Source organism: Fusarium graminearum, chromosome 2, assembly GCF_000240135.3.
Source record: "Fusarium graminearum PH-1 chromosome 2, whole genome shotgun sequence".
NCBI lineage: Eukaryota > Fungi > Ascomycota > Sordariomycetes > Hypocreales > Nectriaceae > Fusarium > Fusarium graminearum.
This window is the reverse complement of record NC_026475.1, coordinates 6,992,780-7,011,682: the sequence shown is the minus strand read 5'-3', so window position 1 is coordinate 7,011,682 and position 18,903 is coordinate 6,992,780. Positions and strand designations below refer to the sequence as shown.

Sequence of the window (18,903 nt, the reverse complement as noted above, 5' to 3'; positions counted from 1 at the left end):
TGTCCCGTTATGCGTTGGTCCCAATTGTGAAACATATGACTCGACAACAGCTATTCGTCCAAGAAAGAAGCTTAATACTGTGATATACGCGTCGCCTTGAATCGCGATGAGGTTGTATTTCTTGATTTTTGAGCCGCCAAGTCCACACGCTCGGATAATGCGGCCTCGGCTGACGGCGTTGCCAATGTCTTTGTTATGGAGCCTCAAATCTCCGCACCCAATCAGAGGATTACACAGAGACAAACTGCAAGGAACAGGAACAAGGCAGTCGTGGATCTTATTTATGCTTGTGACGTCAAGGACACGGCAATCGACATGGAGACATTTACCATCGAGACCAATGATCTCATATACACAAAAGAAAACAAACTATGTAGACTAGGATATAATAGGTAGATCTGCTCCGTAGTTAATTGAGTTTACTTTGAGATCCTCAGAGCATCTGGACTTCTACTGACTACTCACAATGCCTCGTCAAAATAACCCTCTGAGCAAGGCTCTTGTGAGCCTGCTGCCTCTTACAGCCAAGGCTTCAGCTGCTTCTCTCAACTCCGAGTACACCTTCAACCCTCTGCATCACCTCACTGGAATCGCACCTTACTTCGAGTCCCAAGATCCTCCTGCTTCTCCCGATGCGCCTCAGGGCTGCACAGCTGAGCGCGCCGCTTACTTGGTGCGACATGCTGCCATCTACGCCAACGACTTCGACTACGAGGAGTACATTGAGCCTTTTGTCGAGAAGCTTGAGAACAAGACTGGCATGGATTGGTCCAAGATCCCTTACCTGAACTTCCTTGCCGACTGGGAGGCTCCCATCTCCGACGCTGAAGTATCTCTCTTGACCAACCTTGGCCGTCTCGAGGCTACTAAGTTGGGAGTTGATCTCGAGTTTCGATACCCTGAGTTCAAGCAGCCCAAGAAGGTCTGGACTTCAACCGCCGAGCGAACTGTCAAGTCTGCTCAGTCCTTTGTCCGTGGTCTTCAGGCCGACGACACATCCATCAAGGTTGAACAAATCTACGAGTCTGAGGAGTCTGGTGCCGACAGCTTGACTCCCTACAAGGCCTGCCCTGCTTACTCTGGCTCCACCGGCAGCGATGAATCTTCCAAGTATCAGGAGAAGTACGCCAAGCCCATTGTTGAGCGCTTCAACGCTCTTGCCTCCGATTTCAACTTCACCATCAACGATATTTTCGGCATGCAGCAGCTTTGCGGCTACGAGACTGTCGTCCGTGGAAAGTCACCTTTCTGCAACCTGGAGCTCTTCACCCCCGATGACTGGCTAGGCTGGGAGTACGCTGAGGACGTCCGATACCACTACAACGCCGGCTATGGCAACGAGGTCTCTGGCTACGTCGGCATGCCCTGGCTCAACTCCACCGCCAATCTGCTCATGAACAAAGACTCTGACGAGGACCTCTATGTTAGTTTCACCCACCGCGAGCTTCCCCCAATGGTTCTCGTTGCGATGGGTCTCTTCAACAACTCTGAGCCCGGTGGTAGCGAGTCCCAGATCAACGACACCATGCCTCTCACTAAGATCAACTACCGCCGCGCCTGGAAGAGCTCACACATCCTACCTTTCCTCAGCAACATTGCCATCGAGAGACTGAACTGCACAGGCAGCTATGGTTACGAGGACGGAGAGTACTACCGTGTTCTGGTCAACAGCGCTCCCCAGCCCCTACCTGCTTGTGAGGATGGTCCAGGAACTAGCTGCACCCGAGATAGCTTTGAGGAATACGTCCAGGCTCGCGTTGACAAGTTCACTGGCTTCACTGACAAGTGCGGCGTGGACTACGACAACTCTACCGACATTCTGTCTATTTACCACGAATAATGATGATCAAGATTAGATAGGCTTCATGTAATGAATATTTAATACAGTTTTGTACAAAATAACACTTTTAAAATTTGAACCTGGCAGTCATCATGTGTGGAAGGCGTTCGGCGTTATCAGTAGTATCTCTCCTCAGTGATAGATTAAGGTTACGCAGATAGAATCACATGAGACAACAACTCAGCAATCATGTTACGATTGACTCAAGGTTTAGTGTTCAATCACTGTGGCTCTGCCTAAAACCAATGATAAGATCAGAATTATACGGAAATGTGCGCTGGAAGATTCTTTGCCTGATAAGGCCTGCAGTTCTGCTTCATAAAATATAATTACTTACTTTTTTAGAATGTAAAATAAAAAAGGACACCATATATTTATTATTAACATCGCTCCTCGTCAAGCTTTCTCACCTTTCATCCTAATCCTCGTCTATTATACTCAGCTTACTTCCCGCTACAGCCATCTACACCCTATAAACACCGTAGCTATGAGTATAGAAGCCGGCTGGCGTGACCTGTTTTTAGGAATAGAGAAACCCCCAGCCCAGAATTTCACCCTGTTTTCCCAACTCCCGACTGAGATCCGTTTACTTATTTGGAACGCTGCTCTCCCTCCACGACAACAGGACGTCCACACCGCATACAACATCTGGCAATCGGACTGGACAAATAAGAGGAACTACAGGCTTCTCCAGACATCAGGAGCCCCGAATGCGCTGCTGAGGACTTGCTATGAGTCTCGGGAAGTTACGTTTGCGGCAGGCTCATACTTGAAACTCAGCTATAAACTGTGGTTCCTTATACCATGGCCATATGACGAATTAATATGGATCAGCAAGGACGTTAAGACTCTGATGATGCCCATCAATATCGATGCCTTCTCAAGGATTACTCGATATCCGAAAAGCATAAAGTCTGTTGCTAAGTTATTAGCCACGAAGTCATGGATAGAGACCACATCGAAATTCTTGGAATCAACGATATGTCAACACGACATCAGAACCATCTTGGATGGTATTATGTGGATACCGTTTCGCTATAGTGTGGGAAGCAACACGGAAACTCAACCCTGCGTAGTTTCAGAGACGGCAGTAGTGCCACTCGACGATGAAAAGATGGTGGACTATTTGACCTCGGCATTTGAGAGCCATGTAGTCATGACGTTGCGAGAGCGGTTGCCTCGAGCATGCTACCGGAAGAGCGCTAAGAAATTCCTCGCCTTCGCCAAATATAGCAAGAGATACTTGGACGACAAGCATCAATACAGTCTGGCTGATGGCATCGAACTGAAGGGTGCTATCGTATTCGGAAGACCGCACTCGTCCGACTGTCGGCACTTGGAGCGGTTATTGCGAGTTATGGACAAGTTTGTGTGTCGTAATGAGGACGAAGAAGACGTGGAAGAGTGGGATGCCGGGGTGCATCTTGGAGCGAATGGAAGAGTGTTTCAACACTGGAATTTTACTTATAGGCGGATGATTAGGGATCTTATCGACGAATAGACGACATTCACAAAAGGTGGAGGCCCAAACGTAAGAAATAAAGATAAGCATTATTCAAATGGTTAATAGACTAAAAATACTCGCCTGGACGTTTGGTTTCGAACTATCACTTCGTCTTGGAATTTGTCTTCTGCTCTTCCAATTTGCGCTCCAGAACATCAACCCCTCCTATTTTCTTGGTCAAGCTATCAAAGGTACCCATTGGAAAGAGGGTGGCATATCGTGCTGCTCCTGCCGAGCCGCCTCTGGAGACCAGATATGGTACTTTGCGTTGAGTCAGATCAGCAGCGACCTGTTTTGCCCACGTCATGATATCTGGCTTAACGATCCCTGGCATGTTACCAGCCATTGTTGATTCAATTTCCTCCTTGGCGATGTTGTAAATAGAGTCCTTTGGGAGCTTGGCCTCGGGCGCGTTGGCAAAGAATGTTGAGTTGACGGCACCACTCAACAGGTTGATAACTCGAATACCAAAAGGGCCAAGTTCAAGTCTCAAACTCTCAGTCAAGCTGACTGCTGCTGCCTTGGATGCTGCATAAGCGCCTTGGAATGGGGTGCCAACACAGAGTAGTCCTGAAGCAGATGTGTTGTTGATAAGCATGGCGCCATGTGAAGATTCAACCAATAGCGGTAGGAAGATCTTGGTTACTCGAATGATGGAGAAGACATTGAGTTCGAAAACCTCATGGATCTTGTCTAGGTCGACGTCGAGGATGGGCATACTGTATCCAGTGCCGGCATTGTTGACTAGGGCATCCAGTGAGCCTCCAGTGAGTTTCCTGACTTCATCTGTTGCCTTTGAAATGGACTCAGTGGAGTTGACGTCCATTTGTATGCATTCGATGCCAGCGTCTTGTAGGGATTTTAACTTTGAAAGATCTCGGCCTGATCCGAAGACTCGCCATCCGTGTGGCTTCAGAGCCAGTGCTAACGCAGAACCAAGGCTGCCATCCGAGCAGCCAGATATCAGAATCGTTCTGGGTTGAGGCATGTTTGACAAAGGTGTTATGGATAGATTGTGGAAGACAATAAATAACGGGGGGGTTGAACCGATGCAAATTGCGTTTGGAACAATATCATAGACGAAGTGGAAGCGGAAGAGGTCACATAAAACTGGTGTCTTTTGGACAACAATATATACAGCAAGTCCAGAGACTTACCCTAGTCGGCCAGCCCACTTGTTTCTTTTTTACAGGGCTGATGATTGCCTCAGGGAACCGCCTAATTACCGTCTTATGTGAGAGTTGCCTAAATAGGCCAAAGGTCCCTGTCGAACAGAGCACCATACAAGGCATATCGCTTGGATAATTAATAACAGTGCATGTGTTAGGGCTGACTCTATTACCGTTTCCACCAAAGTGACCGAGGTCCGCGTGCTGCCAGAGAAGGGTATATGCAAGATGAGTTATTTATTGAGCCAATAGCTATGGATAGCCATGGATACCTATTTGATAATAATGATTATTGATCAGCTGCTGGACTATAATTAGGAAAAACCTTTACAATGAGTAGTCAGAGGGTTACATTAGGTTGGCGTAGCCCCGATCAATGTGGTGGAAATGCATAGTAGTCTCACAGATCCTTCGAATGACTTCATCTTCATAGCGCAATTGACTATTCTTTTTACTCCCAAGATTGTTAGTTAGTTACAGAGTTGTGAAGCTATTAAACAAAATTGATAGATGGGGGCTATAAAGACTATTCTAATGCAATTACTCCCTTCCCATTGCGTGCTCGATTTCTCTAAGCGCGGAAAGAACCTTCTCATCATATTGTCTTCGCCCAACAACCTGCAAACTGATGGGCATACCGGCAAATTTCTCAGGGTCATACTGGTCATATACAAACTTATCATCATCGTTCTTGGGTACATAGTTGACATCCTTGGGGTCTTTGGATGGATCAACTGTTGTCACCGGGAAAACTGCTGCTGGGCTATAGTACTGTCAGTGAGTGACTTGAGTCTCCGGGCAATAGACCTACTAGTCCAGAAGATTCCACTGAGCGGTGTATCCCCAGTAACGTGACTGTTCATGGGGAGATGCTGCTCCGAAATAAGGTGGGCACAGAATGACATCGACCTCTCTGCCGTCTTCTTTGCCTGTGTAGGACCATGCGCGAGCATACGCGGCGCGGTAGTCTTCTCGCTTGGTGCAAAGCTAAATCAAGTGTCAGAGGTTGGTCAGAAAAACTCACAATATTACACTTACCTGCCACAACTCGTGCATATTCATGTTCTTCACGCTTGGTTGTTCGATAATAAACTTGGTCAGAGGCAGAACAGGTTCTCCAGCTGCTTCGAGAAGATCTAGGGCTTCCTTTCCTCCATCGGGCCAGTACAACGCTGAGAGTATTTCCCAGCCCTTGGCGTGGTCCAAAGGTTCGCAGTCCCAGTCTACGACTTGATGACCAGCTTTACGACAAGCCTCTGCGACCTCTTTCAAAGCTCTGGTCATTGGCGGATGGGGCTGTACAACACCATCCCACCACTGAATGGCAATCTTCAGAGGTCGGTCGAATTTGTATGGTGTCCACTCCTTGGCGGTAAGAGAAGGATCGAGGAGCCAAGGCTTGGATGCTAGGGCTACCTTCATGAAAAGCTCGAGGGACTCGCGGTCGACAGTCATTGGACCTGCTGTAGAAGAAACGGTCTCTTTTCCAGCCATGATTGATCGTGCACCCATGATTGAGATTCGCTTGAGAGTTGGTCTGTGGTTCTGTCAGTATATACCGACATTAAATTGAGAGGGGAGGAGCTCACTTGAAACCGTAGATTCCATTATGGGCTGCTGGACAACGAATACTGCCACCGATATCACCACCAACGCCCTATTCAGTCAGCAAAAAGAAATGCTTTATAGGACAGCCGCTTACCAAGATACTTCCTCGGAACCCAAGGAGGGCTCCTTCACCTCCACTGCTACCGCCAGCTGTCAAATCGCGGTTGAATGGGTTTACAGTTCGTCCATATATGGTGCTGGTGGTTTCAAGATGCATGATCGTCTGAGGTTGTGTAGTTCGTGCGTAAAATACACAGCCTTCGTTATACAGATCGTCGTAAAGCAGGTTGGATCCATGGGCCTTGTTGATCCATGCTACAAAAGACGCATGGGTTGAGACATTCTCTCCGACCATTCCGTGATGTTCCTTGGCCGAGATTGGTAAGCCAAAGAGCATACCTTTGGGCTCAGGTAGTGAATCGAGATATTTCGCGCGCTCAATAGCTTCATCCCACATAAGAGTGACCAAGCAGTTGGTCTACCATGACGATCGTCAGTGCCATGTCCCATCGTTGATAGAGACCACTCACCGCAACTTGGGCTAACGCGGCTCTCCTCAAGAATGCACGAGTCACTTCTTCAACCTTGATTTCTCTCTTGCGAAGGACGTCTAGAAGTTGAACTGCAGTGTACTTTTCCGTGATCTCTATCTCACGTGCAGTCAAAACTGCTTTGGGGAGGTCTTGAGAGTTGAGAGGAAGCTCATCGGGGATACCTTGGAGCTTGGGCTCGACCTTGGCGAGGCCGGTATCACGTTGTTGCAGTGCTGCTGCTACTGTTTCTTTGTAATTTGCCATCTTGTCTAGGTTGTTCTATGATCTAGTGAGGAGTTAGTTCTGCGAGTCCAATATTGGAAAGTCGAGTTGTGTAATTCGTGCTTACAATGAAATTTATGTGAAGATGTCTAGGTAAAGTACAGACGAGGTTTTTATTAAGAAGCGTTTCAAAGACTTGATAAGAGTCTCCAATAATCATCATGTCATGCGGGGTTACGGGTGCAGATCGTCCGCGGCTTATCTTTATTGAAGCCGAGCCGATGATATCCAACCACTAGACCCCGCAATCCAACGCCCTTTACTGTGTCATGTCAAGTGATACGGTGAACCAGCAGCCAAGACTCGTGACAATACCTGTACGCAAGTAATACATATGTCAGATGGAGCTGACCGGTAGTGATAGTCCCAAGACAACAGCTTTAAATAAGACAGATAGTTCAAAATAGCCCAAAGCGTGGATCCATCAAATTGCAACCGATATTCTTCAGAGCAGGGCATTTACAAGGTCTTTGTTGTTCACAAGATGACAAGCTATATCACTTCCTTCTGTTTAACGTTAGTCGTCCTTCAAACTTGGAGGCACCCTGTGGACCCTGGGGCCCGATATTTAGCGTCCTCATTCGCTTGCTTAGGTAAATATCAGTATGGAAGTTGGGGTACTCAAACAACATCACATGGTGCAAATGAAGCCACTAATAAAATTCCCGTGACATCTACAAGACTAGCAACCAAGTTATGTGTTGAACAGCGAACGATTACTCAATAGTCATTCAGGCGTTCAACTCAGTACGGTAAGGTAAACATTGCTATGCTCTGAAGGCTAACATCGATTTGCCCAATGAGACAGGAAGTTGTCGCAGATTCAAACAACAGCCTATATATGGTACAATAAGTCGTCAATCTCATACATACGACCATACCTACCAGAAAATACGGGATCCCGTCCGCTCTCCCATAGTCAAGCTGGTAAGGGGCGGATTAGTAGTTGGGTCGGTGACGACCAGCGAATCCCCGCTGTTGTATGTTATCTTTTTGCTGTCGTAAGGACATTTGGATGTAACCACCTTATCTGCCGCGTATCTTCGTCTCAGCACTGGAAACTGACAGTGCAGTTGACCTTTTTTGATCTGGTCGAGTGATGTCGTGGTTAAAATGGCTGGGTAAAAACTACATATTGCAATGTAATTTCTATCGGACGCACGAATTGATCTATCTATCCTCTCATCATCGCCTCGCATCTATCTCGTCTATAATCATCCTCGTCATCGCTATCGGAATCCGACGATACCAAACACTCTTCCTGCCTCCCCAATTCATTCATAGCTATATCATCACCCCCAAGCTTGGTGTAGGCCATCCTCTGCCTCAAAGTCTTATACTTCCTGATTCCAAAGATGAGGGCAAGTACAAATAGCGACAACGCAACAGCTATTATACCCAACGATCTCCATAATCTCCAGCCTCTGATACAGCACGGATACCATGCCATGAAGATACTGACAGCCCATTCTTTCCAGCCCGTCATTCGCGGATGATCGCGAACCAAGCCTTTGCGCACAAGATGCTTGAAACGTGGACCATTGGGCCCAGAGTTGAATCGCTTGAGGCCAAAGTGCGGAACTGTTTTCTGACGTGGATCGGAATCTGGGTACCTGATATCTCCCCAGTGACCGACAAAGTCGAACCACGAGGTCAGGTTCTGAGCAGGTTTCGTCGCGGATGGCTTGAGAGGAGAGATTATCGGTGTGATGGTTGAGGTATCGGGGTTAAAGCGGTAGAAGTAGGCTGATAGGACAGGGTCCCATATCTTGCCCTCATCGCAGTAATCGAACAAGGCTGCATTGTGAATCTGATGCCTATGGTATGATAAGTATTGGCTACAATCAAGTGAAATGGAATGGCGTACCCTCTTGATGGATAGTTGGCATGAGAACCGGCGGCACTGTAGACGACAGGCTATGTTTTCAGTCAGTGGATATCCCGAAGATGCAATGGTGGTTCTTGTTCACGTACTCTGCCATCAGTAATGTTGATCTTTGAGCTGTCCCACTTGAAACCAACGCCATCAACATGCTGGCTGTAGTATACACCAACGGGGGTACCGTTGTGAAACCTGACCATGTTGTGTTCCCTAGGACGAAATGTCAGTCCGGTGTCTGTTTCGGTACGGAGCTCACTAACCAATCTCCAACATGATTGCCAAAGTGTATCCCGGAAGACAAATGGTCACCTGCGATAAAGCGATTTATTGGCTCCAGTACTTGAGTGATATTTGGTCCCTCATTGAATGAATAGAAGTAGAAGTAGAAAGCGTCGACATCTATGTCGCTCTTCTCAACCAAAATCACAGCGCAGGGCACAGAATTGTGGATTTGCCCTTTGGCATCGGGCGCCTCGCCTAAAATCCAAGTTGGATATGTTAAAGGGTCCTCCTTGGAAGTGAGTGCAACTTCTTCACCTCCATAACCATTGAGATCTCCGAGATTCTCTAGGTCGAACGAAGATAAGCCGCTGATTGGCTGTCTATCGAGTTTGGGGATTGTGTTAGAGATATGAGCCGCGAGATCGCTAGGCATGAAGCGATCTTCTGGGTGCAGCCATACTAAAGGCGCTGCGATATTTATTAATATTGGTGAACAAAGAATTCGCGATATAACTCACCATGACTAGCAACATAATCGGGACAGCGGTTTAGGCCCGACGCTTCCGAGACAGCAGGAATAAAGATGCTGGCAAGACTGAGCAGCAACAGCTGTTTCCGTATAGCCATTTGACTCAACGCGCCACCAAACATCTCAATGCCGTCCTGTCTAGCAGGATCTTTGATGCTTGTGACTTGTTGTCAAGAAGCAAACAGACCTAAACCCGATCTGATGGAAGATACCAGGGACAATCTGCTTATTCAGCAACGGGTTCTTCGGCATTAGATACGTCGCGTTGATTGGTGGTGCCGTACCAGGACCCCTCCACTCGTAAAGTCTTGGTGGACACTGATCACTAGGACAGACAACAGAAATACGAATAGGTTTAAAGGGAGATTGTCGATGACGCGTGGTCAGTATCGTATAGTATCAAGGTGAAACAGGGGGGAAGCGTTATCGTGTATTTATTTTTGTAAGTTGATAGACATAGCTTGAGGGAGATTTATAGAGACTACCCGGTTCAAATAATTATTGCTGATAATAAATTGTCCGCTCCTGATGTTGATAGATCAAACGCGTTAAAAATAAATCGTGCTATAAAAAGGACTCTTATGTATGTCATGAATCTAGATCTCTAATTATAGTTCGCTTCCAGTAATGAGATCCATCTCGCTTAGTGGTACCGTCTTGGTTCTGAAAATCAACTTGTGACCAATAACCATAACAAGGAACAAAATCAAGCTAATATAATTCGTGAAGAACTTGCTGGTATCCCACTCAATAAATACCTCGAATCCGCTAGTGATTATGATCAAAGTGCTGAAGAACAAACCATACCAAGATAGATATGGCTGCAAAGGAGCAACATAGGGTAGGCTAGTACGAGGTATACCTTGAAGCGAAAGAGCCTTCATGAACCGGATATGACAGAGGGAAATGATAGCCCAGGCTATAAACCCGGCAACAGAGGTAATGCTCAGGAACCAGTTGAATACAACAGTGCCGTTGTTCGACAGGTTAAGGAATGACAAGAACCCAACTGCTGCGCAAACACCCACAGCATTATATGGCGTTCCAAATCGGTTCGTTTTCTTCAAAAACTTGGGTGCATGGCCCGAGTCAGCAAGCGAGATGAGGATTCGGCTGCTGGAATACACGTCCGAGTTGGCAGCAGTCAAGACAGCAGTCAACAAGACTGCATTGAGGATTGATGGAAGAATTGGAACTCCGGCCAGCTGGGTGACGATGACGAGAGGGGATGCTGAGGCGTCATGAGACCCACTGAGGAGGCCTTTTTCGGTTGAAGGAATATTGAGACCAAGGAAGAAGACTGTGGCAATGAATATGGAAAACACCCCCCAAAAGGTCCAGCGCATCGCTGAAGGAATTGTCTTTCGGGGATCCTTCGTTTCGCCTGCTCCGATAGCTACCAACTCGGACCCTTGGTAGCTGAAGCCTGCTGTGATCAAAACCGACCAGAAACCAACAAATCGTCCAATGTCACCCTCGACGATGTGCTCGTTGAACGCACCAGGGTCTTTCCAGTATTTAAACCCGATATATCCTTGGTCTCCAACACCTGCGTTGACGCATATTGAGAAAATGATAAACCCGATAATCGTGATGACTTTGATACTGGAGAACCACATCTCAAATTCTCCAAACCAACGAACAGGCATGAAATTGGCTGCTGTGAAGAGAAACCAAAACACAGTGATCCAAATTCCGATACTAAGGTCCTTCTCCCAGTATTGGATGATCAAACCGGCCGCTGTCAGTTCGAGAGCAAAAGTGATTGACCAGCTGAACCAGTAAATCCAACCCATAGCGAAGCCAAACGTGGGGTCGAGGAAGCGCGTCGCGTATGTAGTAAAGGCGCCTGCGACAGGGATATATGCTGCCATTTCGCCAAGCGCTGTCATGACTGAGAACAAGAGCGTTCCAACAAAGATAAAGGCAATGAGAAGCGATACAGGACCAGCCGTCGCCAGGGCGTTTCCTGTTCCGATGAAAAGACCAGTGCCGACGGCGGCGCCTATGGCGATAAACTGGAGATGGCGGCCATGAAGAGCTCTTTCAAGTTCTGTGCCCGTGGCTTCGGGACTGTGTTGAAAAGACTTGGTTGAAGGCGCTGACTCGTGGGCCTCTTGTTGAGGGTCTGGTTTAATGTGCAAGTCCATCATGGTCTAGATGGAGAGTCGTCTGCCAAAGCGAGAACAAGTAACCAAGAGGACAAGCGGAACGAGAGATCTCTTTATTCATTTTGATCCGGATAACATAGCGAGACTCGGAACGATTGATAAGTATAGTCAATCATGGTCGGAGATTCTCGGTGTCTGGGAGCGATTGACAATCTTGTCATTGAAAGGCGAATATGGTGGAGTCGATAAAGCTGAAATGGGGGTAACCATTAGATAATAGTTTGTCATACTCATCAATTTTACCCTTTACCCGGACATTAGACCATCGTTTTGTTTGTATATCTGTAGTAAATCTACTTGTGAGTATCGTGTGGTTTATATGTTGAGCCAAGGCGTGACTATATCGAAGCTAGATCAAGTTGAGATGCATGAACCAACCGGGGTGGTAAAGTGTGGCTTTCAATAGAGTCACGCTGCTAAAATGACTGGCTAAACATGTCGTTTTCACAAGGAGACCTCGATCTGCCCACATCATGTCTTGCTAGGGCGGATGTCGAGGTTGGGCGTAGTGGGTCTGATCGTTGAAAGGCGGAGGCTAGAAATCTGTCAACATCGACACCTTCCATATATGGTAATTATTTGTAGTCATTATCGTAAGTTAAAAACTAATTCATTTGAAAGGTATAATGTTCTTGTTGGTAGATACAAGCACTGGCCTTGACTTGAGCTTCGCCGAGACTAGACTCTGCGCCATATCGCAACTGGCAGAATCCCTTGTGGAGGACTTGGAAACCATGAGAGTTAAGTCCCTGTTGACATGAGTAATTCCCAGTTGGCTCTTAATACGCACTCGAAAGATATGAAGACATGCCCGAAGGTGGTGGTATCACAAATGTCAACTTGGCAAGCCATTAGTCTAACGTTACCGATCGTAGTTAGGTCAGATTCAGGATCACATCAGGATGTACCAAAAGCGGGACAGCTATCAGTTAACTGAGATACGTCAAGTCTCTCATAGAAGGAACAAAGGACACAGAAGTAGTAGGCCGTCTCGATATGTTGATGGGCGATTATTGTCACAACTCCCAGCTTCAAGGACATTGGTCAACATAGCATATGCCATACAAAAGCGGGTCTACAGAGCCAATGATGCGCAAGTCTTCTACTCAAAGTTGCTGGTCAAACGCTCAACAGACATAACGAAGCGTGTGTTCACAGCGAAGAAAACAGCCACCTACCATGAACAAAACATAGATACAGACACATTCACAGCATCCCAGAGGAAAAAGAAATGCGACCGAGGGGAATCGAACCCCTCTCTAACGCTACCTTTTGAATGGAAGGCGTTAATGCTAACCACTACACCACGGTCGCTATGTGTTATTGATGTCGTGATACCTTCAAAACACAGCTCATTTTCGACGCACCATCCCACCATCCGCGACGCAGATACATTGTTGATGGAATGCTCTTACTTGGAACAACAACTAAATCGGATTATTTGCGTAAGAAACTTACAAGGATCCTGTATCACTATACCACTTTCAGTCTAAGCTACCTGCCACAGTGGGTTGAGATTACGCTCTCAACCTGACACACCAAGTACCGAGAATAAATATGTTTCTTTTCTTTTCTTTTTCTATCGATCTGATCTCATCAATCTCTCATCGTTTCGTGGAAAATCTTGCTCGGAAATCCCTCCAGTAGACAAGGGGTTTGCGGAGTCTTGTTTCATAAACATTGTCATATGGCCACAAAATTAATAATGAAACTGGGCGTGACACATAGTCATGAGATTGAATATTGCAAGGACTCAAAATTTATCAAAGTTTTATTCATGTGACCGAGTTATGTCAACGACTTGAATTCAATATGTATAATGAATAGTGGCGTCTTGTGATAAAACGCACAAATAGGACCATCTACTAGCCTAGCTCCTCCTTCGACAGGTGATTTTCTTACATGTAAGAAGCATCATAAAAGCCCTTGGAAGCGTAGCTGGATGTCAGGACAGTGGAGATGGAAACAGCAGAGCTCAGCTTCTTGGAGAATGAAGCACGGGCACCGGTAGAGCCAGCACCTGTGTTGCCGAACTCGCTGAACTGAACGTGGCCAGTGTTCTCCTCACCCTTGTTCCAGATCGACCATCCAGCGGGGTGGATAACAGCGCTCATGCTGGTCTTCTGGAATGTAACACGGGAGTATTCTCTCCAGGGTCGGCCAAGGTAGTAGGCACCGTTGGCGACGTTGTTGCCGGCAGCAGCGGCGATGTTGCAGTTGTTGAAGACATAGTTGGACGGGTTGGAGTCAGAGTCTCGGCCGTTGGCTACGTTCGTTAGCGATGCCTCTGAAGCTTTCTGTTACCGAACTTACCAGTGATGTAGCCGACTGAAGCAGAGACGACGCGAAGGTCGTTCTTCTCGAACCAGGCAGATGCGCGCTGACCAAAAATAAAGTCAGTGGCACCAGCGATCATGCACTTGGAGTACAGCTGGTAACCCTCTTGGGCGAGGAGGGTATCCTGGAAACCGGTGAGAGCGACACCGCTATAAGAGAGTCAGAAAAGCTTTAATAAATACTCCAAATGATGCTTACTAGTATCCGCTGTCGGCATATGCGCTCAGAGCGACAGCCTGGCTGCCCTGTCCATAAGTGTTGGCCACGTTGACGTTGTACAGCTTAAAGTTGGCAGCCTTGACACGAAGTGTGGCTGTTCCGTCGTTGTTGAGGCCATCTGCTTGGCTCTTCTTCGCTGTGATGGTGACCTTGTTACCAGCATAGCCACTTGTGTCGGTGGTGTATCCGTAAATGGTCAACTGGGCGTTGCGCGCAGAAACAAGAACCTGCTCGTTATAGGTTCCCTGGTCGATGAAGATGCATTGGGATCCCGAGGCAGTGGTCGAAAGAGAGTTGACCGCAGATTGGATGGTACCGAACTGGCCTCCCTTCTTGACCGTGATACATCCACTGGGTGCAGTAGTTCGGCTGGCAGCCAGCACCGCAGTGACGAAGTTGAGTGTTGCAAAGATCTTCATTGTGATGTGTAGGTCAGAAGGGATCGAGGCAGGCCAATGGGTAAGCGAATGTGACAGTGGCCGAAGGAGGACTTATATATCATGGCCGCGTGTAACACCCCTGATATTTGCATCTTCTGATGCATTCTCATGTATAGTAGAGTGCAGCCCTAAACCTTAAACTCAGCGTCGTAGTCATTTTAAATGATTGGTGGAGAAAAGCCGTTGACGAAAATACGAGGCCATTTTGTCAAGGATCAATGCCACTTCAATCTGGGGGTTAGCTTCTCTGCCCCCGGAGTGTAAAGCTCCGCTGTTGGTTTCGGCCGTTTCAAGCCCATTGCCGCATACCCATAACAGTTGACTCGAATCAGTATAGCAGGGTTATATCGATCGATTTATAGTCACGTCTAGATCGCTGCCAGGGCATGTCTTTGGTGGATTAATATTTTCCGCCTGCACTCTGAGTAAATCCGGGGAACACAAGTTTCGAGCTTCCCCCCAATCTTCCAATTCTCCACTGGCTTAGCGTTGCGCTCGAGTTTGTGGTCAGATGCTGCGTGTTCAACAAAGGGTGAATTGACTTTATTACGCGTTACAGTTACATTAGATGACTCTGAGCAGGGATTAGGATTGGGGGAAAAGACCATTAGAAAAGTAAAAGGAAATGAACAAAGCAATTGGATGACACAGCCATTTCACCATTCGCAAATGACGCAAAGTAGCTGATAGAGAATTGAATTGACCTCCGAACACAGAGTCTAAAGACTATAGGATATAAATCGTTCCCCAAAGCCCCAAGGATCACTGCGAAACAGAGAATCTCCATCCAGTCGTCGATATTACATACGTTTCTATCGTAAACTATTTTAGGCCCACATACTCGACAAAGGCACCCATAAAACATAAGATCATGAAAGATAACAAGGTAAACATCCACTGCACAGAACAGGCTGCCCACTAAGAAGGTAAGAAGTGAAGACGCGGGAGCCCCAGATGCAACGGAGTGTAAATAGAACTTCGAAGCGAAAATTGCGCGTGCACCAGGTCAGGTACAATGCATTTCTGAAAAGGCGTTAGTCTGAGTTGACGATGGAGTTGGGGGCGGGGGAAATACTAACAGAGCAGAGCGAAGGCACCGACGGCAATGAGAGCCAGAACGGGGCGGACACGGTCACCGCCAGAGACAATGACAACATCATCGCCAGAAGGCTTTCCGTGCTTGCACACAGTAGGCTCGACGTAGGGGGTGACATCCCAAGGGCTGTATCCGAGGCAGACAGAGTAGGCCTCCTTGCAGGTCTCGATGATAGCACCAGAAGCGTCACAGCAGGCCTTGTAGACAGTAGTGCACTGAACACAGCACTCCTCGTCAGAGCCAGACTTGGAGTTGCTGCTGCTGCTAGAGCTGTCACCACCAGTCTTGGACTTGCTGTTGCTGCTGGAGCTGTCGCCACCAGTCTTGGAGTTGGAGCCATAGTTGTCGTGCTTGCAGACAGTAGGCTTGACGTAGGGGGTAACATCGAAGGGGTTGTAGCCAAGGCAGACGGTGTACTCGCTCTTGCAGGTCTCAATGTCGTGGCCGTCAATGGAGCAGCACTCATCGTAGACAGTGGTGCACTGAACACAGCACTCCTCCTCAGAGCCAGACTTGGAACCGTGGTTACCAGTATCACCCTTGCCGTGGTAGCCGGTGTCGCCCTTGGAGTTGGAACCGGAAGTGACGGTCTTGCAGACAGTAGGCTTGACGTAAGGGACAACATCCCAGGGGTTGTAGCCGAGGCAGACGATGTACTCCTTCTTGCAAACCTCAACGTCACCGTTCAAGCAGCACTCGTCGTAGACAGTTGTGCACTGGACACAGCACTCCTCAACAGTAACATCAACCTCCTTGTGGCCGTAGTCACCACCCTTGGTGTGAGAACCAGAGCTGATGGACTTGCAGACGGTAGGCTTGACGTAAGGAACAACGTCCCAAGGGTTGTAACCGAGGCAGACAATGTACTCCTTCTTGCAGACCTCAACGTCACCGTTCAAGCAGCACTCATCGTAGACAGTTGTGCACTGGATACAGCACTCCTCACCAGTGACCTCGACCTCCTTGTGGCTGTAGCTGTCGTACTTGGAGTTGTAGTAGTCCTTTCCGTGGCTGGTCTCGTACTCCTTGTAGTAAGACTCTTCGTGCTTGCAGACAGAGGGCTTGACGTAGGGGGTAACGTCCCAGGGGTTGTATCCGAGGCAAACAGTGTACTTCTCCTTGCAGATGGCAATATCAGCACCAGGAACAGCGCAGCACTCATCGTAGATTGTAGTGCACTCGAGGCAGCAGTATTCAGCGGTGTAGTAACCCTCGTGGTAGGAAGAAGTGCCGTGAGAAGAGTAAGAGTAAGAACCAGACTCATAGTAAGAGCTGTACTTCTCGTAGAAGTAGTGCTCGTCATACTTGGACTCGTAGTCAATGTAGTACTGCTTCTCATGCTTGCAGACGGAGGGCTTGACGTAAGGAACAATGTCCCATGGGTTGTAACCGAGGCAGACAGTGTACTTCTCCTTGCAGATAGCGATATCAGCGCCGGGAACGGAACAGCACTGGTCGTAAACGGTGGTACATTCGTAGGCGCAGATATCAGGGGTGAAGCAGCTTCCAGTGCCACAAACGCACTTGTAATCGTCGTGCTTGGGAGGGTAAGGCTCGTGCTGCAGTCGAGGGCTTGACGTAAGAACAGCGTCCCATGGGTGTAGGTAACCAAGGCAGACAGCGTAAGCCGTCTTGCAGACAGCGATGTCAGCTCCAGGGATGGCACAGCACTCGTCATACACAGTGGTACACTGGTAGCAGCAGACCTCGGGGCTGGCGGTCTTGGTGGGCTTGACCATAGTGGTCATAGTACCAGTCATAGTATCGGTCATGGTATCGGTCATGGTGGTGGTGTCAATGGCAGTGTCGGGGAGAGCACTGGTGACCGAAGTGGGAACGTTCATACCGCCGGAGGTGGTGAAGTCCTCAGTGGTGGTACCAGGAGGAGTCATCTGGGCGAAGCCAGAAGCACTCATGGCCACGGTCAAAAGACCGGACAGAGCGTGGGAGTATCTCATCTTGAAGGACTGAGATAGAGATCACGGGAAAGAGAGTGTATTAAGTTGGATAAAAACAAATTGCAGAAAAGAGTGAATGTCGAGTGGGTTAGTAAAGAGTGTCAGTCGCAACCGAGCTGTAAAAGAGTGATGCTGGTTGCGCTGAAGAACTGATTTGGAGGGAAGTTGAGGACCTTCTTATACTCGATTTTCCCAACTCGAGAGCCCCCTTGACTGTGTATGGTAATCTCAACTCGGGTCCCTTTCTCGCCTCCCCAGGCACCGAAGGCCCGTTCTGGAACCTGGGGAACGGGGCTTTGGAATTGGGGAAATTCGATATTTCCCCGGATCAAAGTGTCAGTAGGGCGATTCTAGGGAGGCGGTCAGTACGGAGAGGGATTTACTTCTAGAGAGAGAGACAAACCCCTCGACAATGTTTCAGTTATGCATATTCTAGCAGTGGATTTTAGATGCGCTGGCCTCCTCTAAACTCGTATTTGTGCGAAGAATGTCCTAAGATTAATGGGGAATTAAACAAGAATAATTCTATTGTCGCCGGCTTGGCAAATCATGACTAGAAGTGACAGGACAACAGTCTGTATCAGTGAATGCATTCATACCAGAATGCCGAGGACCCTTTTTCTTGGCTTTCCAACGGTCAAATTTGCCCTGAGAAGATAATTCACCGCCCAAGTCAAGGCTACCATCATTCTTGCAGCTGAAGGGAGAGTGAGACACTGTCTCGGAACCTCGCTTTAACCTCACTTCCCCCTCAACAACTACCCAATTGTAGTCCATAGAGTAATACAACTTCATACTCCAATTGGAAGGAGCGTTGCCGAATGGCCGATGCCCAGACTTCTTGGCTTGCAAGTTGAACTTGTCTAGCGTATAGGCTTTGCCCTACCTTGGGATGAAGAAACATGCATCCCTTTGAATCTGACTAAAAGTTCGATAAGTTAATATGTGACCCAGCCATCCCATTTCAAAATACTTACCGCTAGATTATACTGAGACTTGCTGTAATGTCTTTGAGCAAGTGCGTTGCCGCCTGTGCAAAGCTTGTCTTCTTCTTCAAGTCAGCTGGCTGAGGTCAAGGTCGTAGCAATTAGATTATCATAAGACGAATCTATT

At 47.8% G+C, this 18,903-nt stretch overlaps 8 protein-coding genes and 2 non-coding genes across 10 annotated transcripts; 3 read left to right on the top strand and 7 right to left on the bottom strand.

The window, feature by feature from the left end:
* Nucleotides 1–447: 447 nt before the first annotated feature.
* On the top strand, nt 448–1,902 carry FGSG_03402 (uncharacterized protein). The gene has a single exon (XM_011324021.1). It carries the CDS (start codon nt 467–469, stop codon nt 1,838–1,840), a length of 1,374 nt encoding a protein of 457 aa, XP_011322323.1. The 5' UTR covers nt 448–466; the 3' UTR covers nt 1,841–1,902.
* Nucleotides 1,903–2,327: 425 nt separating this feature from the next.
* Nucleotides 2,328–3,341, top strand: FGSG_03403 (uncharacterized protein; the record flags this gene model as incomplete). The annotated part of the gene is made up of 1 exon (XM_011324020.1): nt 2,328–3,341. The coding sequence occupies one exon, from the start codon at nt 2,328–2,330 to the stop codon at nt 3,339–3,341; it is 1,014 nt and encodes a 337-aa protein (XP_011322322.1).
* A 106-nt stretch (nt 3,342–3,447) lies between these two features.
* Nucleotides 3,448–4,332, bottom strand: FGSG_12443 (uncharacterized protein; the record flags this gene model as incomplete). The annotated part of the gene is made up of 1 exon (XM_011324019.1): nt 3,448–4,332. One exon carries the CDS (start codon nt 4,330–4,332, stop codon nt 3,448–3,450), a length of 885 nt encoding a protein of 294 aa, XP_011322321.1.
* Nucleotides 4,333–4,847: 515 nt separating this feature from the next.
* FGSG_12442 (uncharacterized protein) lies at nt 4,848–6,927 on the bottom strand. The gene is made up of 6 exons (XM_011324018.1): nt 6,652–6,927; nt 6,216–6,599; nt 6,103–6,170; nt 5,552–6,050; nt 5,325–5,500; nt 4,848–5,276 (listed from the first exon to the last, which is right to left on the bottom strand). Exons 1-6 carry the CDS (start codon nt 6,916–6,918, stop codon nt 5,054–5,056), a joined length of 1,617 nt encoding a protein of 538 aa, XP_011322320.1. The 5' UTR covers nt 6,919–6,927; the 3' UTR covers nt 4,848–5,053.
* Nucleotides 6,928–7,807: 880 nt separating this feature from the next.
* Nucleotides 7,808–7,923, top strand: FGSG_20026. The gene has a single exon (XR_893021.1). It is a non-coding gene; the product is annotated as a 5S ribosomal RNA (ribosomal RNA).
* A 187-nt stretch (nt 7,924–8,110) lies between these two features.
* FGSG_12441 (uncharacterized protein) lies at nt 8,111–9,667 on the bottom strand (the record flags this gene model as incomplete). Its single annotated transcript, XM_011324017.1, has 6 exons — nt 8,111–8,753; nt 8,804–8,853; nt 8,911–9,028; nt 9,079–9,295; nt 9,397–9,420; nt 9,559–9,667. 6 exons carry the CDS (start codon nt 9,665–9,667, stop codon nt 8,111–8,113), a joined length of 1,161 nt encoding a protein of 386 aa, XP_011322319.1.
* Nucleotides 9,668–10,177: 510 nt separating this feature from the next.
* Nucleotides 10,178–11,722, bottom strand: FGSG_12440 (uncharacterized protein; the record flags this gene model as incomplete). Its single annotated transcript, XM_011324016.1, has 1 exon — nt 10,178–11,722. One exon carries the CDS (start codon nt 11,720–11,722, stop codon nt 10,178–10,180), a length of 1,545 nt encoding a protein of 514 aa, XP_011322318.1.
* Nucleotides 11,723–12,972: 1,250 nt separating this feature from the next.
* Nucleotides 12,973–13,054, bottom strand: FGSG_20605. The gene has a single exon. It is a non-coding gene; the product is annotated as a tRNA-Gly (tRNA).
* A 584-nt stretch (nt 13,055–13,638) lies between these two features.
* Nucleotides 13,639–14,715, bottom strand: FGSG_03406 (pectinesterase precursor; the record flags this gene model as incomplete). Its single annotated transcript, XM_011324015.1, has 3 exons — nt 13,639–14,006; nt 14,054–14,226; nt 14,276–14,715. 3 exons carry the CDS (start codon nt 14,713–14,715, stop codon nt 13,639–13,641), a joined length of 981 nt encoding a protein of 326 aa, XP_011322317.1.
* A 1,095-nt stretch (nt 14,716–15,810) lies between these two features.
* On the bottom strand, nt 15,811–17,790 carry FGSG_12439 (uncharacterized protein; the record flags this gene model as incomplete). Its single annotated transcript, XM_011324014.1, has 1 exon — nt 15,811–17,790. The coding sequence occupies one exon, from the start codon at nt 17,788–17,790 to the stop codon at nt 15,811–15,813; it is 1,980 nt and encodes a 659-aa protein (XP_011322316.1).
* Nucleotides 17,791–18,903: the final 1,113 nt, after the last annotated feature.